Genomic DNA, 12187 nt, shown 5'->3' with positions numbered 1-12187 from the left:
ATAAGTCTTAAAGTGCGTTTCTGCAGGACCAAACTTCTGAGGAGTGTGGTAGAAAACAATATACATTACAATATGAAAGATATGGATAAATTAAACTATAATAAAGTGTAAGAAGACAGTTTGGTAACAAGATTACTAATCCTCCTGATTATACCGATTAGATTTATGTATTTTTTTGCTAACCCAGTCAATTTGTGCTTTCCAACTCAAACTCTCATCAACAAAAACTCCTTGAATCTTGTTGCTGAGACTTGAGGCATCTCCACAGACTGAACTGTAACTTTGCGAAATTCCTTAGTATGATTTTTTTTTTTTTTAATATTCAGAGATGACTTGTTTAATCTGAACCATGCAGCACATGTAGTTAAACCAACATTAACATTTTTAAGCAGAGAATTGACATTTGAATGAGAACTAGAGTTGTATCATCTGTATGTGTCAAATTGATGTTATACTACAGTTTGTGCCCCACTATAGTACTGAACTCAATTCAGTTTTATTTATATAGCACCAAATTACAACAAATGTCATCTCAAGGCACTTAAATAATATAGTTCAATTCAAGCCATATGGAGTTCACTTCATTGTAATCATAATCTAATGAAATCTAATGAATTAATTTAAAAATAATCCATTTCATTCATATAGAGCCAGTTAAAAAACAATATCCTAGCTAAGAAAATCAACAGATTGCACCGAAACTTGTCTTCAGTCCAATCTCCTGTCCTGAGCCTGAGGGACTGTGGAAAGGAACGACTCCCTTTTAACAGGAAGAAACCTCTGGCAGAACCAGAACCAGGAAGAAACCTCTGGCAGAACCAGAACCAGGAAGAAACCTCTGGCAGAACCAGACGTATAGTACGTGTCATATACTATAGTATGTGCTGTACCGTGACACATACTATAGTAGGGGATATATTATACTATAATGTATACTACAATATAACGCACACAGTGATGCAGACTATAGTATGGTACACTATACTATGAGGTGCTTTGTGTCAAAGTATGTGTCACACTATGGCATGGCCTATGTGCAATAGAATTTCACGTACTATACACAGTAAAGTACATACCATACTGTAACCTATACTATGACCTGCCATAGTGTACCTTCTGCCTACTGTTATAGTATATTACTGCACTATAACATAAACAACAGTGTGACAGATATACCGTGACGCTCTGTTTTCTTATTTTTTTCCATCTTATTTTGCAGCTGTTCATAGACCTTATTTTGTTTGAATGATGCGTTGTATCTGTGTGTTCCAACTGAGCTCAAAGTGTGTATCAAATGATTAGATTATTACATTAAACTAACACGACCATAAAGCAAACTGGGTGTGGCGCAGGGCCGGAAACCAAAGTCGTGAACTGCGGTACCTCAGTTCCTGGGCGCTGTGGGGCAGTTTTAGGCCAAGAATGTGCGTCACAAAAGACATTTTTGACACGCACTACCGATTTGTTTTGAGTCACAAACACACGGCTTAAGTTTGCAAAGTTTTCTCGTGTTCCTTTGAAAAACAATTGCATCAAACAAGCTATTTTCTAGATTAGAAACCTTGCATTTGTGCATCTTTAGTAATTGTCTCGTTACAAACTGAAACATTTCGACACACTGGACAAACGTTAAAATTCTAAACAGGTTTTTCATGTAGACTCAAACAGATTTACAAACAATTAGCAAAGTTTAATCAACCACTGGGACTCCTTTAAAAAGTGATTAATAAATTACATATCAGTAAACTTTCCGCCTTACATCTGATGGGACTGTAATAAAGATGTCACCGATGCAAAATGCTTCGTCAAATTTTCAGCAGATTATGACACTGTATGAACTAAACACCCGAATTTGGTGAAGAATCTTCAAGTAGCTGATGCTGCCAGAGCAGTAGTTATGCAGATAGTTTGTTCCAAAAACACAGTTTAACCCCTCACATTATCAGAATCCATCAAACTGGTTCGGTAATGTAGAGTCATTAGTGAAGCGAGTCAGCAGAAAGTCTTGGATCAGCTGTCGGCTCCACGTCGTTTTTGCATCTATCGTGGCCACATGCCCCATGCCATTCCAGGAAGGAAGAGGGCGATGAGGACGGAGGAGAAGAGGTTGACTGCATTGTTGTCCAGGATGGGCTTCCCACAGATCCGCCGGGTGGTGGCGGACTCGTAACTCACCACCTTCCCGAGATTTGAGTCAAAGCCTGAACAAGCAGAGGAAGAGACGGTTGGCCTACAAAGGACTAGAAGGGTTAACATGCCAACATTAATGGTAAGAAATCTGGCTTGTTTCATACCCGAGTACTGCATATGAGCTCCCAGGAAAGAGTCCAGCATCGATCCCAGCAGACCGGCCACACCGCCGTACATGATGATTGGCCACTGGGGATCTGCCAGTTGAAGGTTGCTGATCATAAGAATCTGTGTCACAAAGTAAGCCAAACCTACTGCAGCCCCGCCGAGGAAGCTGGCGACCAATCCAACGGGGGTGACGCCTCCATTAGTCCCTGGGGAGAATGGATCAGAGTAAATGGACGGATCAGGAAGAACTGCCCAGGCGTGAGGGGATGAACAAAGTCCATCCATCCTGTTCTATATGTATAGATTTACATCTTATAGTGTGTTTATTCATGTCTAATGTGATTAGGTTAAGCTGTTTTGTATCACTGTGAATCTGTATGATTATGATTATTAATTCTGATTATTATTTTAAATGATTTTTTGAGCGTAATCAAGGCTCAAGTGATATCTAAGGCAGACACATTATCATATATTGTATAACATGTAGTATTTTATACTCATTCATGCAATAGTATATTAGATATAACGGTATTAAACAGTATAGTATGGCACATACTAAAGTATTAAAAGTTCTATGTGGTATATAGTTCTAATGAATCTGTGAATGTTCCACACTCAAACTTTAAGGCAGACTTCATTAGGAGTGCAGGAGGGTCGGTGCGACAGCTGCTCACCTGCTGGGACTTCCTTCCAGGTAGTGATGAGTTTCGGATGCGATTTGCTAAGGACAGGCCCCACCTCCGACGCCCAGGTGTCACCGGCGCTGCAAGCGAGCGCACCCAGCAGAGAGAGGCACATCCAGGAGGCAGAGTACTGCTTCCCGAAGTCGATGGGGATCTCACCTGGACCCACCTGAAACACATCGGTGATTTCATCAGCACATATCGGGTTATTTTCTGCATCTGTGTTGGAGCAGGAAGCAGTGTGTGTGTGTGTGTGTGTGTGTTTACCTCTATCATATACAGCAGTGCCACTTCTGTAGGGACTCCTCCATTACAGAAGACCTGAACCCAGTTCCTCTGACCCCCTGACACAAACACAGACATTAAAACTTTCGCTTTTAGAATGGAAAAAAAAAATAGACGTGATATGATATTTCCACATCAGTCTGGACTTCTTTGGGGACATTAACAGGGCTGCAGGGTACATCTACATCAGCAGAGCTGGTGTTATCAGATTCCTCAGGTTTTAGAGAAAATACTCAAACCTTGCTGCATTGGCTCTCACCTTCCTTGTAGTCGGCATCTATTTTCTTCTTCTTTGCTCCTCCCCAGCGGGTCAGTTTGGAGGAGGTGAAGAAGAAGGTCAGCAGAGCAGAGAAGAAGCTGTAGTTGGCCATTGTCAAGACAAATCCCACCAGGAGAGCTGAGAAATCACAATTCGCACCACAAAAAAGGCTTAAGAAATAACCCAAACTGTGCATCATTCCATTATTTCAGACCAGACAACACAGTAAAACACTGCTCCATAATGACTGGACCTCTGCTGCTCTATTTAAATACAGTTAAAACTGCTCTAAGACCCCTAACAAAACTATTCATTCATTTTTTACAAAACCAGCTGCGCACAACTGTACTTTTCAGACAGGAGAAAATGGAGCATCTGTTGGGAACAATTTTCCGCAGCGCATTGATCTGCAGTTGGTGCTCTCGTGGGTAATTGTGGCTGCAGGATGACGTCAGTGATGGTGAGATTAAATTAAACAGTGCGTCTTGACAGTAGTGAAGATAAGAGTAAGACCACACTTTGATTTATACATATATACATTACAGTACTGCCAAACAAACACATTTCATCTCATATGTTGTAAAAACGGATTTTCACTGTTTTTTTTTTTGTTTTTTTTAAGGCTTTTCTAAACGCTTGCCAAACACAGTGAACATCCTTCAGAGTTTTGGTAAATTGACAACAATGCTCCCTTTTGATAACTGCTAACAATCAGCACCAACAGTCTTGTGACGTCCGTTAAATGTCCCTTTACTCCATTTTTGGAAAATTTTACTTTTTACAGTTAATGAGTCGATTCATTTTGGTCGTTCCGAGCTGCACTGTGCTCCCCGAAATATTTAACCCATGAGTCGCCTCGATCACCAGATTAAAATAAACCACTTTATGATCAGGGATGTGATATGATCGTATAAATGGAAGATTTAATTTCCAGCCGATGAAATAAACAGCGATGAACTCCAAACCCAACTGCACACGTTCAGGAAGCTCTTATTGAGAGATCTCATCCCTTTCCAGCACGGATGAAGCGGACAACAGTGCCGAATCTGGGTTTGTTCAGGTATTCCTATCATTAATCGAGCTCAGATTAGGTAACAAAATGATTTCTAGGCTGCACAACAGCTTCCATCTATCTAATCACGAGAGCACATAAAGCAGAAGTGGGAAAGAGAAGGAAATGTGTTGATTTCCGTGTTCCGAGAGCTCTGACACAGAAACGCGATAGAAAAACCATTTGAGAAGATTAGTGCTCACATAACGCAGTCATCTACGGCCTGTGTTTTTATATCTGCTCTTCACCTGTGCCCCAAAATGGGAAAGTTAAACCATATCATTTTAACTGCCCATAGTTATCTTAGGCTCCACTTGTTGTCCAATTACAGACCTGCAGCTGCAGTCTGCAGCTTCTCATTTTTCTCAGTTAAAATGACATCAAACATTCCAAACTGAATCTCAGCCAAAGATAGTTTGTGTGAGCAGATGCTCCACTCTGTTGCACCACTGCTTGTTACTGCAACAGCGTGATACTTCTCTGTAGCTCAATATAAACTCCACTTTAGGATATCAGTAACTCCAGGAAACCTTTTGGATCAAGTCGATGAACATCATAAACGTTGGAGAGAACACTCACCTCCGAGGGCTCCAGATCTGTCCAGACTGCGTCTCTTCAGCGCTCGCGCAGTCAGCATGAGTGGAACCAGGATGGAGAACAACCACCGCCAAGGTGACACAGGCTGCAGATTGCCTGCTAACACAGACACCACCACAGAATTTGGATGGATGAAATAGACGGACGTCAAGTATTTTCTGGAGAGTGATTAGTGATCTCAAATGGTTCAGGTCCACACCCAAATACTAGTTTGATCACATATAAAACCATTTTACAAAAGAAAACTCCAGTAGAGGCTCAGATTTATTATGAATTAAGTTTTTCAAATGTGAAAATGATCAGAGGTTGAAGGGAAAAGTCTGATGTAAAATGTTTCTCACTGTTGGAAGTTTCAACATGTTTCAACATCACTGAGCAGAAGTGTTGATCCACCCCTTATTTCCTCAGATTTTCCTTCCAAGCAGCCAGACTGGAATGTTTTAAGCAAGTCTTGAGCAATAGTTCTTCAGGCTTTCTGAAAGTATTTTAACCTGACCATTTTCAAGAGATAAATGTTTTTTTCCCTGGTTCAGCACTTAACACTGACCTTTAAATCGTTCAAGCAGAAAAAAGGCTCCTAACTCAAGGGATGAACCAGTGTTGTGTCGACACAGAACAGACAACTTAGCAAAGAAGCCATTTTAAATTGGATCTTTAGGCACTTTGTTACCAGCAGCCTGTCACAAAGACACATAATTTGTTCCCATTTCTTTTGTTGCATCTATGAAAAACAGCAAAGAAAACACAGTTTGACAGACAGAAAATAGGATTTCTGCAGCAACAAGGTGATTCCCAAAGAGCTATTAGCTGAAAACTTGGCATATCTCAGCATGGTGTGCAGTGTGTCCTTAAAACATTTGAGGAAACTGGACAAGTGGAGGACAAAAGAAGAAGTGTCAGGCCTAAAAAACTATCTACAGCAGATGAACAGGATCTGAAAGTGATGTCCTTAAGAAAGAGGAAAAAATCCAGCTGTGACCTGACAGGACCTGAGAGATGCATCTGGACCTTCAGCTGATCCATCTACTGTTGGCCCAAGCCTCATCAGAAATGGTCTCCATGGAAGGGTGGCTGTCAAGAAGCCGTTCTTAAGGAAGGGAAACAGGGAGAAAAGACTGAGCTGTGCCAAATGACACAAGAAGTGGACTGAAAATCAGTGGCAACAGGTCTTATGGAGGGATGAATCCTCCCCAGAGCCCGGACCTCAACATTATTGAAGCAGTGTGGGATCATCTGACAGAGAACGGAACAAAAGGCAGCCCACATCCAAAGAAGAGCTTTGGGATGTCCTTCAAGAAGCCTGGAGAACTATTCCTGAAGACTCCTTAAAGAAATGACAGAAAGCTTGTCTCAGAGGGTTCAGGCTGTGTTGGAGAATAAAGGAGCTCAGACCAGATATTCACTTTAAAGCTGGTTAGAACTGTTCTGTGTAGTATATGTGGATCCTGATGTCATCAGCAGCTACATCATCTGTTGGTTTTATTCAACAGCTGCTGGTTGAAGCAGACAAGTGTTGGTCAATCTCAACTCTAAGAAGATCCAATCTACTCTGAACTGAACTGCAGCAGAGACTTCATACTTAAGCCTTGACTTAATGTTCACTTATTTAAAATGGATGTAAACGTTAGTCCGACTGCTTTTGTACAAATTCAAGCTTCTCAAAAACGCAAACATTTAGTGCAGATCATCAAATCACGCCTGCATGTCTACATTCAAATACGCTCAAATGGGTCGAAGCATTTTACACACGTAACAAAGTTCAATCAAAATCTTGTTTCATCCACATATAAACGTGCTTTCTATCATCCCCAGTATAACCAAAAATGATCTAAGACTGAAAGATAAGTTGAGAAAAATTGGTCTGCAAAGACAGGAAAGTTAGCGGTGGTGGTATGTGCGCGGCGGTGGTATGTGCGCGGCGGTGGTATGTGCGCGGCGGTGGTTTGTGCGCGGCGGTGGTTTGTGCGCGGCTGTGGTATGTGCGCGGCGGTGGTTTGTGCGCGGCGGTGGTTTGTGCGCGGCGGTGGTTTGTGCGCGGCGGTGGTTTGTGCGCGCCGGTGGCTTGTGCGCGGCGGTGGCATGTGCGCGGCGGTGGCTTGTGCGCGGCGGTGGCATGTGCGCGGCGGTGGCTTGTGCGCGGCGGTGGCATGTGCGCGGCGGTGGCTTGTGCGCGGCGGTGGCATGTGCGCGGCGGTGGCTTGTGCGCGGCTGTGGTTTGTGCGCGGCGGTGGTATGTGCGCGGCTGTGGTTTGTGCGCGGCGGTGGCTTGTGCGCGGCGGTGGCATGTGCGCGGCGGTGGCTTGTGCGCGGCGGTGGCATGTGCGCGGCGGTGGCTTGTGCGCGGCGGTGGTTTGTGCGCGGCGGTGGTATGTGCGCGGCGGTGGTATGTGCGCGGCTGTGGTTTGTGCGCGGCGGTGGTTTGTGCGCGGCGGTGGTTTGTGCGCGGCGGTGGTTTGTGCGCGGCGGTGGTTTGTGCGCGGCGGTGGTATGTGCGCGGCGGTGGTTTGTGCGCGGCGGTGGTATGTGCGCGGCGGTGGTTTGTGCGCGGCGGTGGTTTGTGCGCGGCGGTGGTTTGTGCGCGGCGGTGGTTTGTGCACGGCGGTGGTTGGGTTATGGATATTCTTCCCAGAAACTGATCAGAATCGAACTAATTTCAGCGATATATTTGTCTAACTTTCTTGTCATTCGTTATTTTTTACTGTTTCTATTTCAATAACTTCTGTTCAGTTGTATAACTGTATTGTTTCAATGTGTGCATTTTGAGTCTTAATTTCAATATCACTATTATTACTTTTTATATGACCAATGGAGCACTGCGGAAAAACTATTTCCTCTTAGGATTAATGAAGTATTTCTTAATAAAGAAACAGTGAATGGTGCTAATTATGGGAAAATCTTTGAGGAAAACACGGAGTTCTCACTGTTCAGTGTTCCAACAATCATAAGGTTGCTGCTTACGCAACACTTGAGTTCTTTGAGAGGAAATATTAAAGCAGCTTTAGAGAATTTGGATGTTTCGCTCTGTGGCTTCCCCAACAGTTCTGGGATATAACACCACTATCATAAAAACGAACCTCTGCGTGAGCTGACATGTACAGCCTACAAAAAAATGTCAGGTGACCCTAAAGCAAAATTATGTGGAGTTGTGAAGCGTGGGATCTCAGCCCCAAGGCGCTTTCAGGCCCAGAATGTGGACAACAAAGGTTGGTGTCAGAAAAGATTGAGTTTTCAAAGTATTAACGTGCTTTCATGAAATTTCCATTGGGCTGTTTCGTTCATTCTGTGAAAATTTCTGCGGGAAAAGAAAGTGAAGGTTCTGAGAAGAGCACATGATTGGATGCTTTAGTCTAAAAAACATCTCATGTGGGCAGCCATGCACCCACAGAGGGGGTCTGGAGTGAGAGGAAGAGGGAGAAACTTGAACGCTGAAGCTCTTAGAATATGAGACAAAGACTACCCTGTAGGCAGCTCACCTGAGATGGCACTCATGGTGAGTGAGATGATCCAAAAGAAGAGGGACAGTGCCAAAGTGGCACACAGCACGATCATATCGGTCATCATCTTGATGTACTCCTTCGCCAGGATCTCGCTCTCAGAATCCATGATGGCAAATAGGCCGAGCTGCAGGGCAGGAGGACAGCATCAGATCAGAGACGACTCATCAGTAAAACACTGCTCTGAGCACAAAAACCATCACTGGAAAACCAAATCATCTTTATCTCAACTGTTGAATTTCATTATCATCAGAAGCTAAAACCGTAACTAAAATCTGAATAATGTGATTTACTCTCTGCCTTAGTAGTTTTTCAGCTCAGGCTCTTTATCCCGGTCCTGTTTTCCAAGGTATTCGATAAAATGTTTGCCCGACTGGTACAGGTGGCACACATAAAATACCATGTTCTCAGCTGGCCCAAACTTATCAAAGCACCTTTTACAACAGGAAAGATCTCCATTTTTATTCAAAGAAAATGTCAAAATCCAAGTGAAGGATACTTTATAGTGAATTTAATCCGCACAACTCCACTGTTGAGGTAAAAGGTTGTACACCACTGTGGACAATAATCAGGCTGATAATCTACAGACAGACAAGAAATGAGTGCAGAAACAAGCAGCGTCTGTTCTGTCCGAGTTCAATGTTCATTTAGTTAAGAGCTTTAGTGTTAATAACTAGAATAATAATAATTAGTAATCCACGACTGTGACGCTGCTGTTCCCCTTCAGGGCCGTCTTTCTATAAATCTTCAAAGGGTGACAAATTAAATTAAAGGGGATGCAGACACATGGCTACCAAGCAGGCCCAGTTGGTTCAGATTTTCTATGGGAAGAGGAAAACTACTACAGATAGATTCTGACCAAAAGAACCAAAAAAACTAAACTAAAAAAAGTCCTTTTTAACATGGTTGAAACACCTCATTTCTTACCGCTGTAATGTGGACGGCACACAACTTCCTCTCCCTATGAAATGTGGAGACACTTTATCCATCGAATATCTTAATTATCTCGGAGCAGTTTCCTTCAACTAAATTAGGCTAAGACTAAAATGATAAAATTTGGTCTGTCTCTCTCCATCAGCTGCCTAAACTATAAACTTAGCCTAGAAACTAGAAAATGGCATTCCTCTAATTTAGAAGAGTCTCAATTAGTCTGGAAAGACAACTAATAACATAAGAAAGCCCTTCGTAGAGCTAGAACTGCTTACTATTCATGATTGATAGAAGAGAATAAGAATAATCCCAGGTTTCTCTTCAGCACTGTAGCCAGACTGACGAAGAGTCCGAGCTCTGTCCCAGCTTCTTCACCAACAAAATTGTTTCTATTGAGATAAGATTGATAGAATCCTTCCCATCATTATCACTGATGTATCATCAGGTGCAGCAGCTTTAGAAGTGGAGCGGAGCCAGCCACCCTTCCTGACTCTGGTTCTGTTAAAAGGGAGTTTTTTTCTTCCCACAGTCACCTCGTGCACGCTCAGGATGAGGGATTGGATCGAAGACAAGTTTCGGTACAATCCATTGGTTTCCTTAGCTAGGCTACTTTTTTGTCCAATTGGCTTTGTATGTACAAACTGGACTAGTTTGGAATTGAATATTATGATTGTATTACGATGAATTGGAATCTAATTGGCTTGAATTGGGTTGTATCAAGTGCCTTGAGATGACATTTGTTGTAATTTGGTGCTACATACAGTAAATAAAATTGAACTGAATTGATTACAGTGGACATTATCTACACGAATGCTTTTGTCAGCTCTCTACAGCAGTTGGATACTTTTAAGCATGGAGCACTAAGGTTCATAACAGGTTGTAAACCCCTCACTCACCACTGCACTTTGTACTCATGCTGACTTTTGCATTGTATATACTGTACTGATACTAATTTGTTAATTATAATATAGTTAATTAACTAATTTGTTATTATACGTTTAAAACACATCTCTTTTGAGAATGAGACTCTCTGTCAATGAGATTATCAGTTTGATTAAAATAAAACAAAACTGTTTTTATAGAGTTTACTTTACTTCTTCTATTCACTCTTCATGGAAAACACTTAAGGCTAACTTCTGTTTTAAATGTGGAAAAAACCCTCCAAAAGTCCCTAATTTTTTAGAAAGGTCCCTGTGGTTGAGACACAGCTTAAGAGACTTTGAAAAATGTTGGTTTTAATATGATCAAAGCCACCATCCTGAAAAAACACCCGAAGGTTTAAATGGACTACAGTTGAATGTCCACATTTGAACTTGATAAATCAACAGTTAATGAAGAGAACAGAACAAGCTTTCATGTTTCAACCCTAAAATGAAGGGATCCAGTGGCTATGTCATGCTGTGAAGGTTCCCACAATTTTCCCACTGAGAGGCAAATGGTCTCATTGTGAATGTGATCACATTCATCCTGTGGTGGAACATCTCTACAGTAACTGACTTCTCTATTTACCAGGATAAAAACGTCTCCATAAAGCTCATATTTCTGAAAGGTTTGATGAATATGAAGATGATGTAAAACACATTCCATGGTTTTCACTGCACATGATCACAACCCTGTAGACAACCTAAAAATATGGAGGCCACAAACCTTCAAAGACATTTTATGTTGCGTTTTCATTTCATTTCTCACTCTGCATCTGTGTACAACACAGTAGCCTGAACGCTTTTTAGGTGGAGATAAGAAATACTCTAGTTTGAATATCTTAAAACATAATAGTTAATCATATTAAACATTTTAATGTCAATGATTTGAGGAAAATTGAGATTTTTTTTATTCAGTAAGCTTATTAACGTCAAAACATCTGCTGACTGAACGGCAACCAGTGAAAGAGTAAAAGTGTCTGAAACGCAAATGAAAACACAACATATATGGTTAAATTAATATTCAACTCCATGTGAACACGTTTAATTATCAACACAACTGCGTAACGTTTTGTGTAAGAAAACTCACCAGTTACCGCAGAAGCCATCGTGATTTAACGTTACCACTCCCTTTCCTTGGACAGCTAAATTTAACCCCTTTTCTCAATTAATAGCAATGTAACCACCTCTCTTTAAATGTACACATATATTTATACGTATGCATTAAAGACAAAGACATTTATCTTAGCGAGTAGAAAGTAAATTAACCGAATAACTTGTCAACTCAAGCTTCGAGCTGGCCGCCAGGGATGTGAAAAAGACTCGACGGAAGGATTTAACTGACGGAACTACTTCCGTACGCAAACGGCGGAGCTCTTAAAGCGGAAGATATAGATCTTACAGCAAATAACAAGTAGTTAAGTGAATATGTCGAACAAATACCACGTTTAATGATTTTACCTCATTCAGTGGTAATAATTTTATAGATTGCTCAAGTAAAAGAAACAAGAAAAAATGTAAGGATACCTAATAGTCAAATCATACTGAAGTAAAAGTAAAAAAAAACACTAATCGGCCAATTAAAAAAAATATTTTGGGAATAATTCTGCGCTAGCTTAATCTTTAATAATATTTTAGACTTATTTCGTTGAGTTACACTTCTAGAAATA

At 41.5% G+C, this 12187-nt stretch overlaps 2 protein-coding genes across 3 annotated transcripts in view; one reads left to right on the top strand and one right to left on the bottom strand.

Moving 5' to 3' along the window:
• LOC140283077 (CD9 antigen-like) overlaps window positions 1-12187 on the top strand; it is a 237946-nt gene that overhangs the window by 46774 nt on the left and 178985 nt on the right. The gene's annotated exons all lie outside the window — the stretch shown is intronic.
• On the bottom strand, window positions 1670-11832 carry tmem19 (transmembrane protein 19). Of its 2 annotated transcripts, none has more exons than XM_072377202.1 (8): window positions 11608-11832; window positions 8647-8794; window positions 5156-5272; window positions 3526-3663; window positions 3249-3325; window positions 2973-3150; window positions 2295-2504; window positions 1670-2201 (listed from the first exon to the last, which is right to left on the bottom strand). In XM_072377202.1, the coding sequence occupies exons 2-8, from the start codon at window positions 8774-8776 to the stop codon at window positions 2041-2043; spliced, it is 1011 nt and encodes a 336-aa protein (XP_072233303.1). In that variant the 5' UTR covers window positions 8777-8794; window positions 11608-11832; the 3' UTR covers window positions 1670-2040. The 2 variants fall into 2 exon arrangements, with proteins under 2 accessions (XP_072233303.1, XP_072233304.1); XM_072377203.1 differs by having other exon boundaries at window positions 5156-5269.

The sequence above is a fragment of the Leuresthes tenuis genome, unplaced genomic scaffold (genome assembly GCF_036924035.1).
Source record: "Leuresthes tenuis unplaced genomic scaffold, fLeuTen1.0.hap1 SCAF_23, whole genome shotgun sequence".
Lineage (NCBI taxonomy): Eukaryota > Metazoa > Chordata > Actinopteri > Atheriniformes > Atherinopsidae > Leuresthes > Leuresthes tenuis.
This window is presented reverse-complemented; position numbering and strand designations above follow the sequence as displayed.

Bases quoted from the DNA above. Each gene is read 5' to 3' on its own strand.
- tmem19 (XM_072377202.1), bottom strand. From the start codon at position 8,776: ATGGATTCTGAGAGCGAGATCCTGGCGAAGGAGTACATCAAGATGATG. The intron at 3,664-5,155 runs GTGAGTGTTCTC...GTGATTTCTCAG, and splicing joins CAGATCTGGAGCCCTCGGAG to CTCTCCTGGTGGGATTTGTC. The intron at 2,505-2,972 runs GTGAGCAGCTGT...CATTCTCCCCAG, and splicing joins CTGGAAGGAAGTCCCAGCAG to GGACTAATGGAGGCGTCACC.